At 37.2% G+C, this 24,438-nt stretch overlaps 1 protein-coding gene across 2 annotated transcripts in view; it reads left to right on the top strand.

Annotated features, from left to right (window-relative positions):
- Window positions 1-24,438, top strand: part of EIF4G3 (eukaryotic translation initiation factor 4 gamma, 3) — a 196,929-nt gene that overhangs the window by 156,740 nt on the left and 15,751 nt on the right. For both annotated transcript variants that reach the window (XM_008590706.1, XM_008590701.1), the window contains 6 exons: window positions 416-636; window positions 2,350-2,468; window positions 6,596-6,768; window positions 17,013-17,138; window positions 18,355-18,436; window positions 20,281-20,379. In XM_008590706.1, the coding sequence (XP_008588928.1) occupies window positions 416-636; window positions 2,350-2,468; window positions 6,596-6,768; window positions 17,013-17,138; window positions 18,355-18,436; window positions 20,281-20,379 (820 nt within the window). The remainder of the gene's footprint in view (window positions 1-415; window positions 637-2,349; window positions 2,469-6,595; window positions 6,769-17,012; window positions 17,139-18,354; window positions 18,437-20,280; window positions 20,380-24,438) is intronic.

Below are 24,438 nucleotides of genomic sequence, written 5' to 3'. Positions count from 1 at the left end.
CAGATATTTTCCATATATTTGAAGTTTCTGAATACCGAAGGTATCATTGTATAATTTCTAAGATAGAAATTTATGGTATTTATTTACCTTTCATTCATTTAGTTCATGCTTTCATCACTGTCATCTTTTTCTTAAAAGATTTTAAAACTTAAAATAAGGAATTACCACTGACATTTAAAATTTTTAAGTAATATCTCTTTTCCCATTAAAGAAAAAAGTTAAAACATCTTAAATATTCCATTATAATTCACTCTGATTTTACTTATTTATATGAATAATTATATTTTGAAATATAATGGGTGCCTCACACATCTAAAGTTATCTATGAAAAATTATTCTGCATACTTTTAGAAAATCCCCTTTTTAGGGGATAGGGTTGTCTTTATTTTGAAAAGTGTTGTTTTTGTCTTCTAAGTCGTGGAAGCATGGGCAGGGAGAAGAATGACAAGCCCCTTCCATCTGCGACAGCTCGTCCAAACACTTTCCTGAGAGGCAGCAGCAGTAAAGACCTGTTGGACAATCAGTCCCAAGAAGAGCAACGGAGAGAGATGCTAGAGACTGTGAAACAGCTCACAGGAGGCATGGATGTGGAGAGGAACAGCACTGAAGCCGAGCGGAGCAAAATCAGGGAGTCAGGTGAGAGGCTTCATTTGAATAGATAGAGACCAAGATTTGGGCTTTAAATTTGGAAGGAAAAATACAAAGGAGACCTTGTGCCTAAGAAGATTTCAGAATCAACACACAATAGCAGCACCCACACCAGCATCTTAAAAAGTTAAATGGCAGCTTCGTAGTTTTATAACATAGTTCTCATTCTCTAGGTGGTCTGTGCTTGGCCGTTTGTCCTTGTTCCCCTTTCTCTGTTAAATGTTGTGGTGATGAGGCCCTCTTGCTGTACATTATGCAATGCGAATTTCTTACAAGTCCCCTAATTAACACCCCACTAAACATTGCTGTTAGAGTTCGTATGCTGTTTAGAGTCCCTTAAATGTGTGACATTTTTCACTTTATCGAGCCCCAGTACTAGGCAAACCAAAGAGAAGGTTTCAGATTGTCTTTGTTGCCTCCACCTTCCTTGGAGAACCTGCTCAGATAATGCTCAGAAAATTTCCTTATGAATTTAACTTATCTGTGTTTCACTTTCCTCATCTGTTAAACAGTGATAAGTTGTACCTACATTATTATGAAGATTAAAAGAGAAGTTAATACATGTAAATACAATACATGTTAATACACCTAGAATATTACCTGATAAATATGAAGTTTTCAAAAGATATTAGATGTCATGATGATGATGTTGATGATGATGGTAATGACGTCACTGAAAAATAGTTTGACAATTTTTAGCATCTTTTAAATCTTAATCATGAGGTAATACTGGTTGTTCATAGCATTTATTTAGCTTTCAGATTTGTTTCACTATTTAAATTGTTTCCATAACTGTATTCTTTAAGTAGATTTCAGAGGCAAATTGAAGTGTCTTCTCCCAGTAGGTTTCAGATCATATAGTGGTAGGGACATGTGGCTTTCTTATCTGTGGTAGTTACTTTTGGAGCATAACAGAATAAAACATGAAAATATCTTGTGTGTAGTGAATAATATAACACAGCTGCCTTAAGTGTGTTATTGTCTGGGTCATTTGTTCATTAATGAGATGCACAGTGAGCATTAGGCACTTGAACCCTCCTTTCGGCCTTCAGTCTGTCTGGGTCAGAAAGACCTGTGTAAAGTAATTCTACAAAAGATACAAACTGAGAAAAATGCTATGAAGGAAAGGAATTTAGTTCTAAGAGAGTACTTAACAAAGGAACTATCTAGTGTTAGGGTGGGGGGATGTCAGGAGAGGCTTCCCACATCTGAAGGACCAGTAGGAATGAAACATGTTTGCAGGGAGGGACAGGTGTGGACCAGAGAGAAAGAGCATTCCAGACAGTAGGAGCAACCTGAGCAGAGCTGTAGGAGGAGGAACTAAATTCAGGCAACTGCCAAAAGCCAATGTGGCTAAAGCTGTGTGCAGGATTGTGAAGGCCTCACATGCTTTCATCATCGAAGCAATGGGAGGCATCAAAATACAGAAAGAAATAAAAAAAGCTCTAATTATAAAAATATATCATGTCCCTAAATCTTCTTAATTGTTGTAGATTATGAAGTTATTTGGTGCCTATCTCTTCTAAAATAAAAGGTTTCTGTGTTCTGCTTTTAGATGTCTTCCTTTGTCAAACTTGCGTCTGTTTAAAGCCTTTACTAAAAAACGGTGCAACAATGCATAAATATTGTCAACCATAGTTCCACCATTTTAATGGCAATTTTTGTCATTTTTACTGTCTCATTTTTTGTTTACCTCACTAGTAGTGAAATCAGAAATTGTAGCACTGTCAGCCCCTGACAAGCCTGCATTATCAGAAGAGGAGATGGAGAGGAAATCCAGATCTATCATTGATGAATTTCTACACATTAATGATTTTAAGGTAGATGATTTTTTTTTTTTTTTTTTTTTTTAAAGAAAGCAACAACACAAAGCTCTGTGACAGAGACCTTTCATTGTGAACTGGTGAGACTTAGACTGGGTGATCTAAGTCCTACACAGTTCACTTTGTTTAACTCTGATACATTTTTGCCAACTACTCTCTTTTAAATTGATACTGTAGTTTCACAAGATAAAGTGGTGGAAAGAAAGAATGGGTACCAATCCATCCTCACTAATGGACTTTGATACTTAATGAATAAAAACAACACATTATCATTATGAGGCATTCCTGGTACCCTACATATATACCTGTTACGGGCTTCACAAAATGATGATTCATTTTATCATTGTTCTCAGAAAGATTCATTTTTTAATTCTATTTTTCCATGGACCTTTTGAAGTACCTTCATATGGCTAGTGTTACTTTTTCTTTATTTCTTAAGTGGGAAACTGAGGCATGGGCCGGCCCGTGGCTGACTTGGGAGAGTGTGGTGCTGATAACACCAAGGCCATGGGTTCGGATCCCTATATAGGGATGGCCGGTTCGCTCACTGGCTGAGCGTGGTGCTGACAACACCAAGTCAAGGGTTAAGATCCCTTTACCGGTTATCTTTTTTTTTTTTTAAAAAAAAAAAAAAGAAGAAAACTGAGGCACAAAGAAATAAGCAAAATGTCTTAAAGTGTCTCACTTAGACAGCCTAAGTGAGACACTTCAAGAACATGGTTTTCAATTTTGCCCTTCTTTAACCCTTACCTTCTCCTGATCTTTATTTTAGGATGGTAGTGAATAAGATAGACAAGCTACTTGACTTCATGAGCCCTACAGTCTAGTGGCAGAGACAGATCATAAACGGATAACTCCACAGTTAGTTAAATTTTAATTATGATAAATGCTAGTAGACCAATAGGATCTTAGGAGATATCACACAACAGGATCTAGTTTAGTGATCTGAGGTCAGGAGAGGCTTATTGGTAAAATTGCCTTCCTGTTAAAATATTTGTCAGATATATTAACTACTTTTGCTTTCGCATTATATTAAAAATTTTTTCAAGATTACTTGTTTTCTTGATAATCTAGTTATTATCTGCTTTCTATACACAAAAATCACTTTTGTTATCTATAGCCAAGCCTTCTAAAATCCTCAAGCCTCTGAAATTGTCCAAAATTCAGAAGATATAGGAAGAAGTTTTTGATGGCCAGTGTGGTAGAGAGGAGTGCTTAGCAGAAGCCCTTGGAAATGCAGCAAAATAAATGAGCATTAGCTGGGAAGAGCCAGAGAATATACCTGATGTACTGTGAGTCATTAGTTAGCTTCCTGGAAAATGAGGAGCAGTCTCGTAAACTGGCATCACAGCATTTTTTCTTGCAGGGAAGTGAGGAAATATGAAAGACTTACAAGAAAATTGAAAGGCTAAGAAAGATGGACAGTGGAGACAGTAATAAAAGCAGCGGAGATGGCTTTAGACATAATTTGAAGGATGTACAAATGTCAGTGAATGACAAACACTTTGAAAGGGGAAAAATAGGATCATATGATAAACTGGAGGCATAGAGAGGAAAAGACCATAGTAACACTTAAGTGTGACAAGAGGACCCTTTGGAGAATCTTGAGCCCGCAAGCAGGCCTGCAATCTGGAAGGGGCAGAGTCAGTTACAACTTTAGAATTATGCTATGCAGTGTGTAAGGCAGCTATGCCTGCAGAGTGGCCATAACAGCTAGGAAACAATGTTGGGCATTAATCAAGGGCTTTATGTGTTTGGTGCTGTTCTGCATATCTTATGTGTATTAGTTCATGTAATCCTCATAGTACCCTACTGGAGCTGGTATTATTATAATACCCATTTTTACAGATAGGGAAACTGAGGTGTAAAGATGTAAAGTAACTTGCTCATCATCATACTGCTAATAAGTGGCATATCCAGGATTCAAAGCTAGGCTTCTAGCTTCAGGGCACAAATCGTGCTTTATTTTATTACCTTTTAGGGTATTATAGTGTGTCATGCTAAAGACTTACAGAGCTTATCCTAAGGAAGAGTTTTATTTCTAACATCTTCTCAGTAGGTGCTATTGTTATCAATAAAACAAATTAATATTTATTCAGCCCTTATTTTGTGCCTTGCAATGTGCCAAGTGTTTTTTTGTTTGTTTGTTTTGTTTTTAATATATGCAATCCTCACAGTAACCCTGTGATCTCTCAAGCCTGAAAGATTTAAGTTACATTCCTAAACTCATACAGTAGTAAGTGGCAGAGCCAGGATTCAAACCTACATATATCTGACTCCACCATGTGTGTTTTTAGCTTCTGTGTTATATATTTATTGGGTACCTAAAATGTGCCAACCACATTTTAGGGGATAATGCCTGGATATACCACAGTATATGTAGTGATCAACATAGTTTGCATTTATGAAGTTTACATTCTAGAGGGACTATACAGGCAAGTCTGGCCCTAAAGATAGGTAATAAGTAAACAATATCTACCAAAAGAAAAATTATATTTCAGTGTAGAGAAGTACAGTTAAGTAATGTGATAGCCAGTGGTGGGGGAGTCCAAGAAGACTACAGGAAATGTCATTTCAACTGAGAGTTCAAAGGCAAGAAGAAATAAACTATGAGAAAATCAGGGCAGAGGGTAAAGTTATGAACTACTGTGACACTGGAAGTATCATGATATAGTTAGTTGACCCTTTATGCAGCAGACACAGTGAATGACACTGTGACACTGTGACTCAGTCCTAAGACACTTAATCAATTCAGGTTAAATACTAAGGATTGAATACTTGCATTCGTTTTCTCTCCCTCCTGAAAAGGCGTTATAATGATGTTAACATATTAAAATGTGGCCAGAACCCACAAGAATGAAGATCCCAGGGAATAGACAGCAGCAACATTCTGGAAGTTGGAAATTAGTGGAAATAAGTGATAATTTATATAGTAAACTAAAAATGTGTGTGAAGTATAGATACAGCTGGAAACAGAGGGGATTGGTTGGTTAAAAGTGCATATAAGAAAGATGACAGCTGGCCCAAATGTTTCAAAAACAGATTAAAGGAATCTAAAGAGACATCATGACATGTAATGTCAGGTTCTCAGTTGGACTCAACAACAACAAAAATCTTTATCGGACATGTGGGGACAATTGTGGAAATTCAGATATGTACTATATATCAGATAATATTTTTATTGACATTTATTAATATTAAATTTCTTGGCTATTTAGAGAAAAAGAAAAGTAACAATTGATTAATCTAAATCAAAGTGAAGATATAGTTGTGCATTGTAGTATTTAAGTTCTCTCTAAGTTTGGAGGTTTTTTAGATAAAAAGTTAACGTGGGTGAGGTATTAAAGTAGCTGAGGGGGAAAAAAGTGGCAGTGGTGAGATGCCTCGATGCGACAGTTGGCTGCCCTTGTCATGTGCATCTTCCCCCTCAGAAAAGCTGCTTTCTCCAGAGGTCAAACCAAAGGATTTTGGACTCAGGGACGCCAGACCAGTTGTAGTAGTTGAGGGCAGGGAGGTATACTGCTATATTGGTGACTCAGCAACACTGGCTGCTAGGCTTTTACCCTCCAGGCCGGAGATACCAACCTAGCTGGATCACTCCACAATAAGCACCAGTTAGCAAGCCCCATACCACAAGGAGTTCCTAAAAGGATTGTAGTGTTTAATCTAACCATACACTTAAATTTAATTTTCCTGTGAAGGAAGACCTTTTTCATTCACAACCGAGTAACCTCAGTTGCCATGTTAAGGCCTCTGAATCATGACACTTAATTTTTATTTTATAATATACCATTTTCATTTTTTAACTAATCATAAAATAGGTAAACATTGTGTAGAAAAATACATTTTGACTCTGTCCTTTGAGTGATCTTTTATAAAACTGTTAACCTGAACATATTAGCCTTAAAAAGATATACCTTTTTTTTTAACATGACTAATATTGCCCATATCTGCGCACATTTTACCCAGCTATATATTGTGTTAAACAAAGATACAAAAACTATCTTATTCGTGGAGCTTTCTGTTGACTTTGTTATAAGTAAAAAATTTTAAAGTTATCTTAACACTGTGATAATCCTATCCAGATTTTGGAGTAAACAAGCCTTTGTTTTCTTTTTGGACAGGAAGCCATGCAGTGTGTGGAAGAATTGAGTGCCCTGGGCCTGCTACATGTTTTTGTGAGAGTGGGAGTGGAGTCCACCCTGGAACGGAGCCAGATCACCAGGGATCACATGGGCCAGTTACTGTATCAGCTAGTACAGTCAGAAAAACTCAGCAAACAGGACTTTTTCAAAGGGTCAGTATCCTTCTCAAGAGTGGTATTATTCAGTTACTAAGTTTGGGGGTGGTAATTTTTAAGGTACTTAACTTTTTGAGAATTTAGCTTTTTCCATAGATGAAATTTATGTCCACTGTCAGGTGATAATATGCTAATATGTTGCTAATATGTTGGTTAATATAATGGCATTTTATAGGTTGTGCTAGGGCATAACGATTATCTTCTGGTTTTCTATATATTATATATATATTATATATAATAATATATATATTTCTATATATTATATATATATATTTTTCTATATATTATATATATATTTCTATATATTATATATATGATATATTATTATATATCATGATGTAAGTAAGGTGACCAGAAACCCCTTAGCCTCAGGGAAACTGTGAGGCCTGCACCAGCCTATTTACATGTAAACCCCTGCATGTCTTTGTAAGAAAAATTCTGGAAAAGGCTTATCCTTTCATTAAACCCTGGTTATTTTGGTGAGGAAGTGCTTATCCACTCTAGCTCTATAAAAGGATATGTAACTCTACGTTCTTAAAGATTTAATCTATTCTGGGTTAGTTTCATTATGATTCTTGTCAATGGCAGGTTTGATGAGATCTGGCTATCTTTGGTGTTGTGTCCCCATTTCTTGTATATTTGTGATATACTGTCATTGCAAGTACATGACTCAGGTTCTCTGTGGTACAGCCACAGAATCTTACCCAGACTTAGATTCTGAAATCAATGTTTAAGGTGAAAATTGCATACGGTAAAATAATAATAATAATAATAATAATTGTTTTCAGAGCCGTGTTGTACCAAATGTAAACATGGAATCACACCCGGCACTGACAGATGCCCGCTCCCTAAGTGAACAGGAACTAAGATCTCCTGAGGTCTGGATATTGGATTCGTGTCTGCCATCTCATACTCACTCAGGCATATGCTCATTGAGTTGAATGGCAGTAAGGCTTTAGCAGTATTTAAATTATTTTTCTCTTTGTAGATATTTTTTGCCAAGCTCATATTCTTATAAATTAAATGCATATATGATGAAATGCCACTATGTATCTTTCTGTAGTTCTTTCAGTAATGGTCAACAATAGTGTAAATGTTAAATGCCACTGTTGAATGTACTTAGGAAGTAATAACTCATTTGATTTTTCAGGGAATGATGATATTGTCCTTGAGGAACTGGAAAATTTATACTTGCCCATAGGATCATTGTCTTTCAGTAGCAAGCTAGATTGCTCTGAATTCAGTGAATAACTAGGTTAAAACAATTTGAACCACTTAACTTAGTAAGAAACTTTAGCAAAACTTGCTGTGGTTGTTGGTCGTTAAGACCAGGATAGTTTTCTAGTTTTAAAAGAGAAATCTGGTTCTCTCCAGTATCCAGCCAGTTCAAATGGAGCAAACAAAGATATCTGTTCTCTCACAATCAGACTGAGGCCTGCCCCAGCTGCCTTGAAACTATAATTTAAAGCCCCTAGAAACTACAGTTGGGGTAACTATTACAACAACTTATAAATATCTACTTTTTACCCAGATATTATGATATATTGCCCAGAAAACTCTGGAAATGAGAATGATAGATTACTATTTACCATTTTCTGTCCCTTCAAACTATACTCAGAAGTTGATTCATACCTAGAAAGGCCCTAGGAACCCCTACTTTTACTGGCTATAATTGTTTTGTTCTGTTTTGTTTTGGTTTTGGCAGCTGGCTGGTACAGGGATTGAACCCTGGATTACTGGCTATAATTGAACTCATGAGGTACTAGCTTGATTTCTAGGATATTTCAGACATTTCCATTTGTCTTTGTGGAATTTCCTTAAGAAAAAATATTATATCTGGATATGGTGGCTACACTTTCATTGGTGGTAGTGCTACTGCTGCAACTGGCAATATCTACCACAACTACAACCTTTTATTTAGGTAGAAAATGAGACTAAAACCTCTGTTTCTTAGAATCTACTACTTCTTTCTCTATCCCTGCTTCCATCTGCAGTAGGAGGCCATGAAGTAGCTTTAGGCCTAGCTTTTGATACTTAGTTAAACCTAACCAGGCCATCCTTAGACTAAGACCCATACAAGTTGTACTATTCCTTCCTTTTTTTTTTTTTTTTGGTGACTAGCCAGTAAGAGATATGGTATCTGAACCTCTGACCTTAACCAGCTGAGCTAACCAGCCAGTCGCCACTCCTTCCTAAATGGAGAGGCCTGACAATTTAGCACCCAGCTTTTTTTCTAAAATGGAAGCAAAGGGATAGCCCCATGTCATTATCCACTGAGAATCTTCTTGCAAGTAGATCAGAATTTCCTAATCCCTTCAGTTCTATATTGTTCGGAGAGGCTAATTAATTGAAATCACAGAAGCACCCTGAGTCTTTGTCTCTTTAATCCCAACATGCAAAGATCTCTGTCCTTCCATAGTATTGTGAAGGAGCATCTGCAATAAGCCTCTTTGGGTGCTGTCTACTGCTTAGATGCCAACTTCTCAGCAGTCAGGGAAACAGTTTCTGCCTAGCTCCGCAAGCCAGTGATGACTCTGGGAAGCATAGAAAGCAGAAGACCTATGGGTGTACTGTTTTGTGGTGAGCCAGCTATTAATCTGCCATTACTCCCTACAGTTTGTTTTAGGGCATGACACGACCTGCTACAAACTAGTAGACAGAAGTTTCAAATTGGCTTTATAAGTAAAGTTTAGGTCCTCTGGAATTTTCTTTACAAGGTGCTATATCAACTGTGAGCATAATAGTTGCTGTATATATAATATACCTCCACAAAGACACCTCTTGGAATTTTCAGGACTTGAGTCTAATACTTTATGATACAAATTAGGTAGATAAGTAGAAGCATTATTGTATAGGAAGATGCATTACAAACAATATTGATACAGCCATTTTATATTATGATTTCAGAAAACTACTTTTTGAAAACTGTCTAGTAAAGGTCGTTGAGTGCAGTTCACCATCAGCCACAGAATTAAAATTAGACTTCAAAAGTAATAAAGGAAAACCAAGATAGTAAAACTTAGAGTTGACAATAGACACAAAATATGTGCCCTACAGGAAACTTGATACATTAATATTTCACTTTGGAAGATGTTTGTTGGAGAGATTTTTATCTCCTCTTTGGCTACTTTTCTGGAACTTTTATTACCACTTACGACAATTCTACCTTGGCAAAAGATCTTACATAACCATTCATTCTAAGTTTCAAATGCAGAATTGGAGAGATCCTTGTTAACGGTAAAGACCCTATTTGTTCACATAGGTAAAATCTAGTTTAAGTAGTATTTTTTGTAGTAGTGTTGTGAAGATGATACTGGAGTAATAAAAAGGCTTTTCTCCTTTTTATCTCATCTTTTTACCTGTAGTTGGATTCTCTTATATCAGCCATACTAATACTTAACCAGTATGATTTTTAGATGTCATTACTATGTCTTCCTTGTTTATCTACAGCAAGATTTACATTTTCATTAAGTTATCATAATACAAATTGTGGAAGATGCTTTTGACAGTATCATTTTTTCTTTATTTAATTGACACATTAAATTGTATACATTTATGGGTACAATGTAGAATGATTAAATCAAGCTAATTAACATATTTATCACCTTGCCTATTTTTTATGTGGTGGGACATTTGAAATTTACTCATAGTTATTTTGAAATACACAGTACATTATTATTGGCTATAGTCATCCTGCTGTGCAATAGATCTCAAAACCTATTCCTCCTGTCTGTTTGAAACTTTGCATCCTTTGGCGAACAACTCATTTCCTTCCTCCTTCCCCCAGCCTCTGGTGTAACCATCTACTTCTGTGAGTTCAACTTTTTTAAGTTTCACACGTAATTGAGATCATGAAGTATTTGTCTTTCTGTGCCTGGATTATTTCACTTAGCATAATGTCCTCCACGTTTATCCATGTTCTTGTAAATGACAGAATTTTTTAAGGCTAAATATCCCATTGTGTATTTACCACATTTTTTTCACCCATTCATCTGTTTATGTACACTTAGGTCGATTCCATATCTTGGCTGTTATGAATAATGCTGCAGTTAATATATGAGTGCAGGTATCTTTTTGACATACCAATTTCCATTCCTTTGTATATATATGCAGAAGTTTATATTGCTAGATTACTGGATCATGTGGTAGTCCTATTTTTAGTTGTTTGAGGAATCTCCTTACCATTTTTCATAATGGCTGTAATGATTTACATTCTCACTAACAATGTACAAGAGTTCCCTTTTTTCCCACATCTTTGCCAATACTTTTTTTCTTTCATCTTTTTGATAAAAGCCATTTCTAACAGGTGTGAAATGATATTTCATTATGGTTTTAATTTACATTTCCCTAATGATTAGAGATGCTGAGCATTCTTTCCTGTACCTGCTGGCAGTTTGTATGTTGTCTTTTGCAAAATGTCTCTTCAGGTCTTTTGCCATTTTTTAATCCAGTTGTTTTCTTGCCGTTGAGTTGTTTAAGTTCCTTATATATTTTGGATATTAACCCCTAATCAGATGTATGGTTTGTACTTAATTTTCTCTCATTTTGTGGGTTGTCTCTTTACTTTGTTAATTGTTACCTTTGCTGTGCAGAAGCTTTTTACTTTGATGCAGTCCCATTTGTCTCTTTTTGCTTTTGTTGCCTGTGCTTTGTGAGTCATATCCAAAAAATCATTGCCAAGACCAATGTCATGGAGCTTTTTCCCTATATTCTTTAGTAGTTTACAGTCTCAGGTCTTGTATTTAAGTCTTTAATCCATTTTGAGTTGATTTTTGCATGTGGTGTAAGATAAGGCTCCAGTTTCATTCTTCTGCATGTGGATAACCAGTTCCCAACACCATGTATTGAAGACTGTCCTTTCACCATGTGTGTTCTTGGCACCTTTGTTGAAAATCAGTTGACCATAATGTGTGGGTTTATTTGTAGACTTTCCTTCTTGTTCCATTGGTTGATGTGTCTGTTTTTATGCCAGTACCATGCTGTTTTGATTATAGTCACATTATAATATATTTTGATATCAAGGAATGTGATATCTACAGCTTTGTTCTTTAAATGGTCTATATTGTCTACTTCCAAACTAAGCTATATCTAAAAACAGATATGACAAAATCTGTAACATAGGTTCAGTTTGCATCTCTTCATGGATGTTAGGCACTTGTTCTCAGGAACTATCATTTTATTTTTAGTCAGCTTTATTTTTTATTTTTTATTTTTTTATTTTTCCTTTTTTTATCTTTTTTGCTGACCGGTAACGGGATCGCAACCCTCGGTGTTGCGCCTGCACCGGGGACCGGCAACAGGATCGCAACCCTCAGTGTTGTGCCCGCACCACACTCAACCAGTGAGCGGGAACTGGTCTCCACATGGGATCTGAACCCTCGGCGGGAGCGCCACCACACTCCCAGGCGGCGCACTCTCCAGTGTGCCACCGGACCGGCCCATGTTTTGGCTTTTTAGGGTCTTTTGTGGTTCCATAGGAATTTTAGGATTTTTTGTATATTTCTGTGAAAAATGACATTGGAATTTTGATAGGGATCACATTGAACCTCTAGATCGCTTTGGGTAGTATGGACATTTTAACAATATTAATTCTTCCAGTACATGAATGTGGTATATCTTTCCATCTATTTGTGTTTTCTTTGATTCCTTTCATCAGTGTTTATGGGTTTCAATATTCAGGTTTTTGGTTAAATTCGTACCTAAGTATTTTATATTTTTTGTTGCTATTATAAATGGGATTGTTTTCTTAATTTCCTTTTCAAATAGTTCATTATTAATATTAATATTAATTGCTGAATTTTGTATCCTGCAACGTTATTGAATTCATTCATCAATTCTAACAGTTTTTTGGTAGAGTCATTAGGATTTTCTATGTATAATATCCTGTCATCAGTAAATAGAGAAAATTTCCCTTCTTTCTTTTCTATTAGAATGCCTTTTATTTCTTTATCTTGCCTAATTGCTCCGGCCTGGACTTCTAGTACCATGTTGAAAAGAAGTGGTGAGAGTGGACATTCTTGTCTTGTACCTGATCTTAGCAGAAAAGCCTTCACCTTACCATCATTAAGTATGATGTTAGTTATGAGTTTGTTGTATATGGCCTTTTATCTTTTTTTTGAGGTACATTCCATCTATACCTAATCTATTGAAAGTTTTTCTCATGAAAGGGTGTTGAATTTTGTGAAATACTTTTACTGCATATATTGATATCATCATATGGTGGTTATAATTTATTTTGTTAATGTCATATGGTTGTTATAATTTATTTTGTTAACTCACATTTCTTGATTTGTGAGTGATTCTTTTAATGTGTTATTGAATTTGGTTTGCTAATACTTCGTTTAGGATTTTTACATATGTGTTCAACAGAGATATTGGCAATTTTCTTTTTTTGTAGTGTCCTCATCTGGTTTTGGTATTACGGTAATGCTGGCCTTGTAAAATGAGTTTGGAAGTATTCCTTCCACTTCAATTTTTTGTAAGAGTTTGAGAATAATTGGTATTACTTATTTTCTTAAATGTTTGGAGGAATTCAACAGTCAAACAGGCTAGTCTGGCAGTTTTCTTTAATGGGCACCTTTTACTGATTCAGTTTTATTACTCGTTATTGGTCTGTTCAGATTTTCTGTTTCTTCACAGTTCAGTCTTGGTAGGTTGTATGTGTCTAGGAATTTATCCATTTCTTCTAGGTTATTCAGTTTGTTGGCATATATTATCTCTCCATTTAGATAACTTAATAATTGCTTTATGTGTTTAGGTGCTCTGATGTTGGGTGCATCTGTATTTACAATTGTTATGTCCTCTTGGTGAACTGACCCTTTTATCATTATATAATGATCTTCTTTGTCTTTTTCTATAGTTTTTGACTTAATATACGTTTTGTCTGATGTAAAAGTAGCTACCCCTGCTCTCTTTTGGTTTCCTTTTACATGGAATATCTTTTTTTATCTCTTTACCTTCAGTCTGTGTGTGCCTTTACTAATAAAGTGAGTCACTTGTAGGCAGCATAAGGTTGGATCTTGTTTTTTAATCCATTTTAGCCACTCTGTCTTTTGAATGGAGAATTTTTAACTTTTAACCACGTACCCCTTTCTTTAAAGTTTAGACAAGAACCCAGTATATAAAATAAAGTGGAGTTTTTGTAGTTGAAATGGGGGTGGGGGGAGATACCTGATGTCCCATCTGTGTAGACCCCACCAAAATACAGTCTAATGGATGTGATGGTCACTGAGTACCAAGAGGCAAGGGTATGGTGTAGCTCCATTTTATTCATTCAGCTATTAGAAAATATGTATTGCGCAAGTCTTTGTTATAGGCTGTGTAGTAGTGCAAAGACATAAAAACAGTTAGTTACCTAGAAGCTTCTGCACACCTAGTATTTTCCTTTTAAAATCAAACAAAAGGACTTAGGAACTGTAAACCTGAAAAAAAATAAATCTCTTACAGGCTTGCTCTGTGGAAATCCTATGTTCAGCCAAAAATTTTTTTTATCAGCAGTGTGGATTTGATCACTGATTGTGTTCTGCAAATTGTCCCCTGATGAAGTGACTGACCAAGAAGTAGAAAACCAAGGCAAGAATATGGGTGTATTTGAATTGTGATAGGAGGAGATGAAAATAACAGCAGATATACTGCTGAAAGACCAGGATGGCTACAGTTGTTTATTGGACTAATTAAACAGCTTAATCTATGCACTAGCCCACAGAACATGAATTGGCAAAATTGAGTAATTAACTCAGAAATCTTGGAGCCCAGCCAGATTGTGTTTCATTAATGGCACATTAACTGAGCTGAAAGTATGCACATAATGAGAGAATAGTATAGTATCTGTTGTACAGCAAATAAGTGTCAAATACTTGCAAGCTGTGAGGTCAGAAATTCGTTATTAAGGCTTCATGAAGCCCAGAGTTAGATACTGTGGCTGAGCTGCAAACTGTTTTAAAACGGCACCTTCAGAGAGGTGACCGTGCAGTGATAGCTCTTTTTAAGTGAAAAAATTTAATGATGTGTACGCCTCTAAGGTGGGTAAGAAAAAGTGGCATACTCTGGCTAGAACCTGGAACTGCAGCAAAAAAGCACACATTTTATAATAAAGTAGAGATCTGAAAGGATATGAATACAGATACCACCTGCTCTTGGCCTGCCTGTTCTTTCATTCCTTCCTTTCCTTATGATTTGCAATTATGTGTATGCCTCCTAAAGTGATGTTCACTTCTGGTTTTGTACTTTTTAATATGCTATATATGGGGATAATTAACATTGTCTTTAATTATTTGTTTATATTTATAATAGCTATGATTTTCAGGCTAAATAAAACTGCTGGTATTTTGTATTTAACTTTCCTAGGTTTTATATTTAATTCCCACTTATATTACTTTGCATTGAGAAATAATTATATTTCATAGCACTAAAGCCTGAAACCATTAGCTTTTCTTTAAAGGGACAACAGTTCGTAGCATGTAATAATGATAATAATAATATTAGTAATGTTGTCAGACTCTTTTATATCCATCCAATTTTTTCACAATTGTAAGGTTCTCAAGGACAAGGATTTTTGCCTTTTCTTCTCTTTGTGTCTGGTCCGCATTATAATAAGCATTTAGTCAGTGCTTCTGACTGACTTGGAGGATATAATATTCACTTGTGGTGGACTTTTTATAGTGTGGGATTAAATTGGATAGCTCTTCCCCTAGAACTTTACCTGACTGTCTACGTATAATCATTGAAGTCTTTCAAATGTCACCTCCATACAGAGATATTTTCTGACCGTCCTCTGGTGCCGTATTTCATGTTCTTCAGAGTATTAGCTCTGTCTGCAAGTATGTTTTTGTACATTCTATTCCGTTTCTCTCCCACATTCATATAAGCTCTTTAAGAACTGTAACTTTGCTAGTCATTTTATGCCTAGGCCAATGCTTAACATAGCAGGTGCTTAATAAGTGTTTGTTTTTTTGCGGGGGAGTTCTTTTTTTTTTTTTTTTTTTTTTATTTTTATCATAATTGATTATACGTATTTTGGGGGTTCAATGTTGACATATGTTGATCAAATCAATATTATTAGCATATACATTATTACAAATGTGGCAGCATGCCTGGTTATGGGAGGAGGGGTCAGTCCCTGGCATCATCTGTTTTTACATTCTGAGATGTTGTTGCAGAGCAGTTGGGTGGGAGGGGGACACGAGAAGGGAGAAGGAAATAGGGTGGGAGAAGGAGGAAGGGGGGGCGTGGTTGAGGCCTGTGGTACCCCCTCATTCCTGCAAGGGAGAGCAGGCGGGCTTCCAGTGCTGGCTTGGTTGTTGCTGAGCTGAATGCAGATGTCAGGGGGGTGTGGCCCAAGCCCTCGGCCCCCTACTACCCTGGCTCCAGAGGCCAGGATGTTTCCTGCATCAGCTCGGTGGTCATCACTGGGCTGGATGTGGGTGTCGGAGGGTGTGGCTGAGGCTCTCGGCCCCCCAATCGTCCTAGCTTAAGAGCCAGGGGCAGTTCCTCCTGCAGCTAGGTGGTCATCACTGGGCTGGGTTCAGGGGCCCGGGGGGCTTCCTACGTCAGCTCAGTGGTTGTCGCTGAGCTGGTTGTGGATATTGGAGGGGCATGGCTGAGGCCCCTGGCCCTCCTTCCTCCCTGGCTTGGGGGACCAGGGGGCTTCCCGTCCTTCTAGGTTTTATAGGTGTTCTTTGGTGAAGTGAGACCTTTACTAGTTAATATCAACCTTTGTCTCTGGTCTGTGGGTATTTTGTTTTTTCTTTCAGTTTTGTGTTGGATTATTTGCTGTTTTCACTACTTAAACTCTGCACTGGAACTAATTTGTTATCCTTTGCTTACTTCTAAAATGGGGAAACCTCCTGTGGGGACCAGCACTTGAGCTAAATTGTTACTTTGCTGCCAATTCCCTGGGGAAGGCTTTATGTGCAGTTCAGGGTTTAATGGTTGACTTTGTAGGTACTTCCGGGTCTCGTGAGGTCTGGTACACCTGGGTTGTGTGGAAATTCTGATCTGGACCTGAGTCTTTCCAGCAAACTGCACCCCCTACAGTTCTGTATTCCCGACCAGCCTCCACTGAGTGGGCCTATGCTGATTGGACGGCAGATCAGATTTTTTTCTTTTGGTGGCTGGCCAATATGGAGACCTGAACCCTTGAACTTGGTGTTATGTATTTGTTGACTGACTGATTTTTGGACTCTATTGAATCTTAACTTTTGAATTACATTTGCAAGTGAATATTTTTTCCTGCTCTTTAGTTTTTCAGAAACCTTGGAATTGGCAGATGACATGGCCATTGATATTCCTCATATTTGGTTGTACCTTGCTGAACTTGTGGCCCCCATGTTAAAAGAAGGTGGAATCTCCATGAGGGAACTTATCATGTAAGTTATACTTGTTTCTTTGGATGTATATCAAGTTAAACTGATATAGAACTCAGTAGCTGGCTGTCTAGCATAGTGCTGCCATGCTCGTCTCGTTTGGTGCCTTTAGAGACTCTTGGATGCAGCCTATGATTCTTTAAGACTTCTAATGTTGGTGTAAAATTGTTGCATTATACTAGATCTACACTGGAGACATGATGGGGATATTATAGCCCTGTGGTCCATTGAGTATAGCAGTGATTGTAGATATGGCTCCAGAATCATGTAACTGGAAGATGATTACTTCTAGAAGCTTAATGTTAATTTGGCTTTTGTGTCTATTACTGTTCCAATGCTGTAAGAAGTTACATTTCACACTGTAGCTTGTTAGATTGTGCACCTGTCTAGTTTATGCTCATGGTTATAATAAAAGGAGCTGAGACTTAAAGCCTTCCTAGATTTGGTTATGAGCAAGGAACTAATGCTACACTGTATAGACCAGCCGTTCTCAAACTCTCTTCTTCAAAACGCTATTGTTTCCCAATAAACTGTTTATATAGTCAAATTCCACATATTATTGTGTCCTTTTTCTTTGAGATTCACAAAGCGTATTATAGCACATTAACGATTATGAGAATCCTATAGTAGAGCCAAACAATGAATAAAAACTATTTACATTTGTTTAATTCAGCACTGCCTCACTTAATTGATTGTAGAATCCTTTTTTTAGGAATTACTGGTATCATTGATATCCTGTGGAAAACAGTTTGAAAAATATTGATTTAGACTATGAAAAAAATGGTCCCTTTCTGTTTCTCCATATTCCAAAGCAAAGCTTCCTTTCTTAAAAACACTTCAGTAACTTCAAGTGTCACACCTCCCTGTTACCTAAGGTGCTTCTCTCCTGTTAGCTTGAAGTGGAACTTACATAAATAAACAGATTACTAAATTAGAGTAATGTTTGTGTTGGTTCTGTCACCGAAGTGGTTAAAGTAAAAGGTAAATCCCAGGAATTCTGAAGTCCTTTTTCAGCTTCTCCATGAAGCATAAGGCGACCCTAAAGTCTCTGAAGTACTTCTGAAAATGACTTAGAGTCTGTCCTGGTGCTTTGGCTTGCCTAGTATTATTTAGGTTGCACAGTATCTGTTTTTTTTTTTTTAGCACACATTGTTTGCCTGCTCTTCTGGAAGAGAGAATTTGTTCAGAAGTACTTAATCACTGCTCCTATCTTTTACAGAGAATTTAGCAAACCTTTACTTCCTGTTGGAAGAGCTGGGGTCTTGCTTTCTGAAATATTGCGTCTTCTATGCAAACAAATGGTGAGTATTAAATTGAGTGTAAGACTCAACAGCATGTTAGGAAGGGCAGTGATCTTGATCTTGGGTTATCTATGAATAGCTCAGGTTTCAGTGTGGAAGTAATTCTGTTTCATTCTTCAAAAAAATACTGAAGTCTCTGCTTCAGCCTAGTTTCATTCTGAGGTGTATTTGTCCTTCTGTTTACTAGTATCTTGGGAAAGAATTATCTCATCTTAACTAGATTTAGTTAAGAATCTCAAGATGTTTTATTTGTGGTCAGTAATTTTGTCTTTAAACGAAATGGATATATTATTTATACTTTCTAATAGAGTTCAATGAAAACTACTCTGCTTTCAGATTAAGGTAAGTTTTATAAAATGATTAACTTTGTTATTTTTGGATCATGGGCTGGTAATCTGACTAGAAATAGGTTGTAGAAATTATTCTGCAGAATAATGAATTTCTAAAGTTAAATTTATCTTAGTTTAATAAGTATTTACTGCACAGTTATTCCTTGAAAAGCTCTATGCCAGGCTCTCAGTCTACAAAGATAACTAAGCGTTCAAAGAATTTATAGACTAAAGAGAGAGAGACAGAAAAACTTAAATCAGTCATTTCAAAAGATAGTGGAAATGCTCTATCAGAGGTCTAACAGGTTTAGGGAAATGTTTTGGCATCACAAAGGAGATGAAATGTCTAGAATGGGAGATGTCAGTACAAAACAGAACTCACAAGTGAAGATTCTGGAAGGATTTCCAACTTACTCAAACCTGAGCCAAAGATACTAGGATGATATATTTCAATGTTTTATAGGCACTGATTAAAAAAAAAAAAAAAAAGTCGGTGTTTCATTTCTCCCTCTGGCTCTGCAGAAGTCCTTCTGTATACCATTTGTGTAGTAGTTATTCATAGTTAGAAGTATTAAAGAACCTGGTCTCTAGTTCTAATTAATTTTCTACTTGTTGATAATGCTCTTTGCTTATTGGCACTAACATTTTTACTGAACCCTAGTTTCTATGTCCAAAATGTCCTCCTCTACTACATATTGACTTTACTCCTTACTTAAAACTGAAATTCTTGTTAACTTTTATTTGTGGAAACAGAAAGCAAATTCCCACTTCTAAATAAAACCAAATTCTTATAGGGCATAGCCTGAGTTCACATCCTGGATCTACCAAGTTATTAGCTGTGCCTTGGACAAGTTACTCTATGAAATAATTAATACATGCCTCTTAGATTATAGCTGCAGCCTCAAAGCCTGGCATTTTCCTTTATCACTGTGACTTTGTTCAGGCAGTGGACTTATACCTCCTCATGTTTTTCCAACTGACAACAGCTCTTCTCTATTGTTTCTTGGGCTCAGCCTTGCATTTCTTGCCCTTGAAATACTTCTCATTCCTTGTTCAGGAGCAGCAACTGCCTTGAGCATTCTTATATCAGGCAGCATAATCGTGATCTACTATGAAGAAGGATTCCAGTGAGGCTTGCTGAATGGCTTTACTAGCAGATACATATAGAGTTATCTAGGAAAAGAGACTGTTGAATTTATCTACATTGTGTATTGGATTCTTTTTGGTGATTATATTCATAAATCCCAAATACCAGCTTGCAGTTCTCCACATTAGTCATCTGGTAAATAAATTACTGAAGCTTCAGCAGCTGTACTTTAGTCATTCACCATTACATTTGTATTCAGACATCTCAGTTTGAAAGTCAAGAGTCCTAAGAGATTGACTTTGTGACAGCAATGAAAAGTTTTACTTTTTCAGTCTTTAGTAAGGGTTCTGGCACTCTTGAATTCAAGCAAGCCTTTTTCTTCTTCTTCCATTGTGAGAGTAAATTGATTGGACTTATCTCTATTTTAGAGCCATAAGAAAGTGGGAGTCTTATGGAGGGAGGCCAACCTCAGCTGGAAGGACTTTTTACCAGAAGGGGAAGATGTACATAATTTTCTCTCGGAGCAGGTAAGAATAAGGCTTATGTTTTTCTGTTTGATAGTAGTTGGTCTATTTTATAGAGGAAATGAAGGTAATTTTATCACTATTCCAGTCATAAAATTAGATCAAAATGGGAATCTCAGTCAAGATGTCATTTTACGTCCATGCTTTAAGGCCACCCCAATTATATAGTCATTAGATTATAGATTAAAAGTAAAAGAAAATTTAATATTGAAAAGTTAAAATTTTTTAAAAAGTAAAAAGAAAATTTAGAAGACTTAGTAAAAGAAAATTTAGAAGACTTAGCCACACTTAGAAAACAAGCTATTGGGGCCGGCCCGGTGGCGCACTGGATAGTGCGGCGGCGCTCCCGCCCGAGGGTTCGGATCCCACATACAGACCGGTTCCCACTCACTGGCTGAGCGAGGCGCGGGAGCAACACCGAGGGTTGCAATCCCGTTGCCGGTCCCCGGTCCTGTGCGGGGGCAACACTGAGGGTTGCGATCCGTTGCCAGACACGGAAAAAGACAAAAAAAAAAAAAGAAAACAAGCTATATATCTCCTTGAAACCAGAAGTGAAATTGTTGAATAAAGCACAAACGATAGGGCTAAAGCTGCAAGACTTCTGAGCTCTGGGTTTGAAAGTAAGCAGAAGGAGCCAGTAGTTATTCTGTGGGGTAATGGGGGACTAGAATGCCCCTTACAAGGTAGAGGATTGGAGACAAGCTTACTACTTGAAACTCCACAGATAAATAAGTGCAAGAAAATAGATATTGTCTTATAGCCAAAACCTTAGCTAGCCTGCCTAACTGACTTGGTAACTAGATCCAGAAATCTACAAGGCAGGAGACCCCATGATTGATATAATCTGGTCCTAAACAAAGAATTTGGGGGATGCTCAGGTAGAGGCAGCCATAAAATCATTAGACCAAGAAAAATGAGAGAGAGAAAACAAAACACTCTCAAAACAGTCTTGCAAACCAAAATCCTAAAGCACATGATGAAAAAACTAAAGCTAAGATAACCAGTAAGAGAGAAAAAAAAAAATCACTGTAGGTAAAAAACAAAAAAATGAGAAAGTAATGTGTAAATGACTTTAAAGTATATTATTTTGGATAAAGATGTTGTATTGAGTTGCTATGAACTTTAGTTCCTTTTCAGTTGTAGTCTAGATGCACTCCCACCACAACAGTGAGAACCTGTATGAAGCATAATTTATGATGCATGGCTAGACTCAAGAAAATAGAAGAAATTTCCTTCCAAGGGACCAAAAGAATGAGGGGGTTAAGAAAAGCCAGAGATGAATGAACTCTGAGCAATAAGCACGTGAGAAGGGCATATTGCCCAATGGGCAAATGCCATTACAAGTGCTGTCAGATATCATAGAAGTCGAATTGGTCTCAGTTCCATATAACCTTGGCTACCAGAAGAAGCAAACCAAAATACTCTTTGGAGAAAGCATGTTCAACCTAGTTCTCTTATTTTCTACAAATACATACTATCTACATATATGGGTTAATAAGGTTAATTTAGCATACCATGAAACAGGTAACCATGAGTGAGAGTAACAGATAATAAATGGTAGATTTAGGCCCCAAAGACTTGAGTGAGGTAATGAAATTATCATTTAAAATATAAACGTACTATATAAAAAAAGAAAGATTCACAAAAATGAGTTCATTAGTCCATTTTTGGTTGCTCATAACAGAATACCTGAAACTAGATAATTTATAAAGAAATGAAATTTATTTCTGACAGTTTTGAAGGCTGGGAATTTCAAGGTCCAGGAAACACATCTGGTGAGGGCTGCCTTCTGGGTGGAAACTCTCTACAGGGTCCTGTGGCAGTATAGGAAATCACATCACAAAGATGGCTCTCCTTATTTCATGTGCTCTCCTTATAAAGCCACCACTCCCCATCCGTGATAACCCACTAAGCCATTAACCCCTTAATCCATCAATGGATTAATGTGTTCAAGAGGAGAGAGTCTTCATGATTGAATCGCCTCTCAGAGGCCCCACCTTTCAGATATCATAATCAGATTTCCCAGCCTCTTAACACTGTTACAGTGGTGATCAAGTTTCTAACACATGAACTTTTGGGGGACACATTTAACTCATAGGAATGAGCAAACAAGAGACTAGTCAAAATGACTGAAGAGATTTGAAAAAATCAAAACAAAAAAAGCTAGGTAGGATTCTAAGATATATTATGAAATTTGAAGGAGAATTTTAAAGTCTCACATATGATAAAGAATGATAAAAGTCTCTCATATGTCCACCTGAAGTCCCAGAAGGAAAATTAGAGTGAATGGAGAAGAAGCAATATTTGAAGAGAATGTGGCTGAGACTTTTCCAGAACTAATAAAATAAATGAATCTATAATAAAAACCCATATATGCCATACAGAATAATTACATTTTATTGAAACTGCATAATACCAAAGACAAATTAAAAGTTTTTAAAGATGCTAGATAAAAGAAGCACATTACATACTGGAAAAAAAAAAGGACTTTGCAATAACAGTCAATCTAGAATTGTCTCTTCAGCTAAATAACTTTTAGGAATCAGGGTAACACATATTGAGAAACTCAGTGTACAAGGGTATTTCATAAAGTTTGTGGAAAAATTGAATTAAAAGATAATACAAATCCTTAAACTTTTTAAAGACCTCTTGAGTTCAAAATAATCCATGAGTCAAAGAAGAAATCAAAAAGGATAGTAAAAATATTTTAACTGAATGAAGATGAAAACTCAACATATCTAAATTTGTGGTATACAACAAAAGCAGTACTATCAGTGAAATTTTTAGCACTAAACACTTATATTTAGAAAAGAAGAAAGGCCATAAATCAGTGACCTCAACTTCAATATTAAGAAATTAGAAAAAAAAAGAGTAAATGAAACTCAAATAGAAAAAAGGAAATAATAGAGTTCCAGTCAAGATGGTGGGATAGACGGTCCGCAGCGTCACTCTCTCCCACAAATCAACTAATTTACAACTATAAAAATGTAACAACAGCCAAGCTGGGGCCACTGGAGCTCAAGGGAAGAGGAGGAGATACCTATGGAGTTCATGAAGGCAGAAGAAACCACGGTGAAAGAAAGAAAAAACTGCTCAGAGCATTTGGGAAAAAACTGCTCGGAGCATTTTGGGCCACAGTTGCTTTAAGGCTGGAGCTGCTGAGTGCACGGAGCAGGAGCCACCAGAAGCCACCAGAAGCTACAGCTGTGCCCTTCAGATGGAGTTACTTGGAGGCGCAGGGGAGAAGAGGGCCTTGGTGGCTCCCAGGCCAGCAAGACCACTAATAGGGTTCCCATGGACCCACACAGGAGTGAGGAGCCAGAACAGCTGAAGAAGGGGAGCCACTCCGAGGTCAGTGAGTCATCGCAAGGGGCTGGTGCAGGGCCCGTCCTGTGGGAAGTGTTTGGAGCACAGGCAGTTGGGGAGATAGGCCCACCGAGAGAATACTGGGACACAGCAAGGACAGCTGATCAGCCTCCCAGTCAGTGCAGGACTACTCACAGGAGACTGGTCAGGAGTGCAGAATTGCATGGGGTGCAGTTTGATGAGAAAACTCAGGCCCAGATCAGAGTTTCTACACAACCCTGAGCTGCACAAAAAACCTTCCCTAGGGAAATAGCAGCAAACCAGCAATTTAGCTCAACTACACAGCTCAAGTACTGGTTCCCACAGGAAGTTCCCCCATTTTAGAAGTAAGCAAAGGACAAAGAATTAGTTCCAGTCCAGGCACTCTGCCAGCACCTCAGGGGCCTGGGATATGGAGTTGGAACCGGACACCCCCGCCCACCACCAGGCACACCACCAGCAGCAAGGAGCATGCCAAAAACATCACCTCCATGTGGGTGGCCCACCACAGCCACCACCGTAACCACAGTTGCCACAAAAGTGGCTAGACAGCACAACCACAATGTAGATGGTCCACCGGTCACTGGAGTGCATTGACACAAGGAGAGTTGCCAGCAGAGACCAAAGAAAAGAAGAATCTGTCTCTCTCCACAAAGCCCATTCCAGAGTGACAGAAGAAGCAGCTGCTCTATGATAATATTGGGGCATCTGAAAACA

Source organism: Galeopterus variegatus, unplaced genomic scaffold, assembly GCF_000696425.1.
Source record: "Galeopterus variegatus unplaced genomic scaffold, G_variegatus-3.0.2 Scaffold142, whole genome shotgun sequence".
Taxonomy (NCBI): Eukaryota; Metazoa; Chordata; class Mammalia; order Dermoptera; family Cynocephalidae; genus Galeopterus; species Galeopterus variegatus.
The sequence above is the reverse complement of the archived record's forward strand: the minus strand, read 5'-3'. Positions and strand labels throughout refer to the sequence as shown.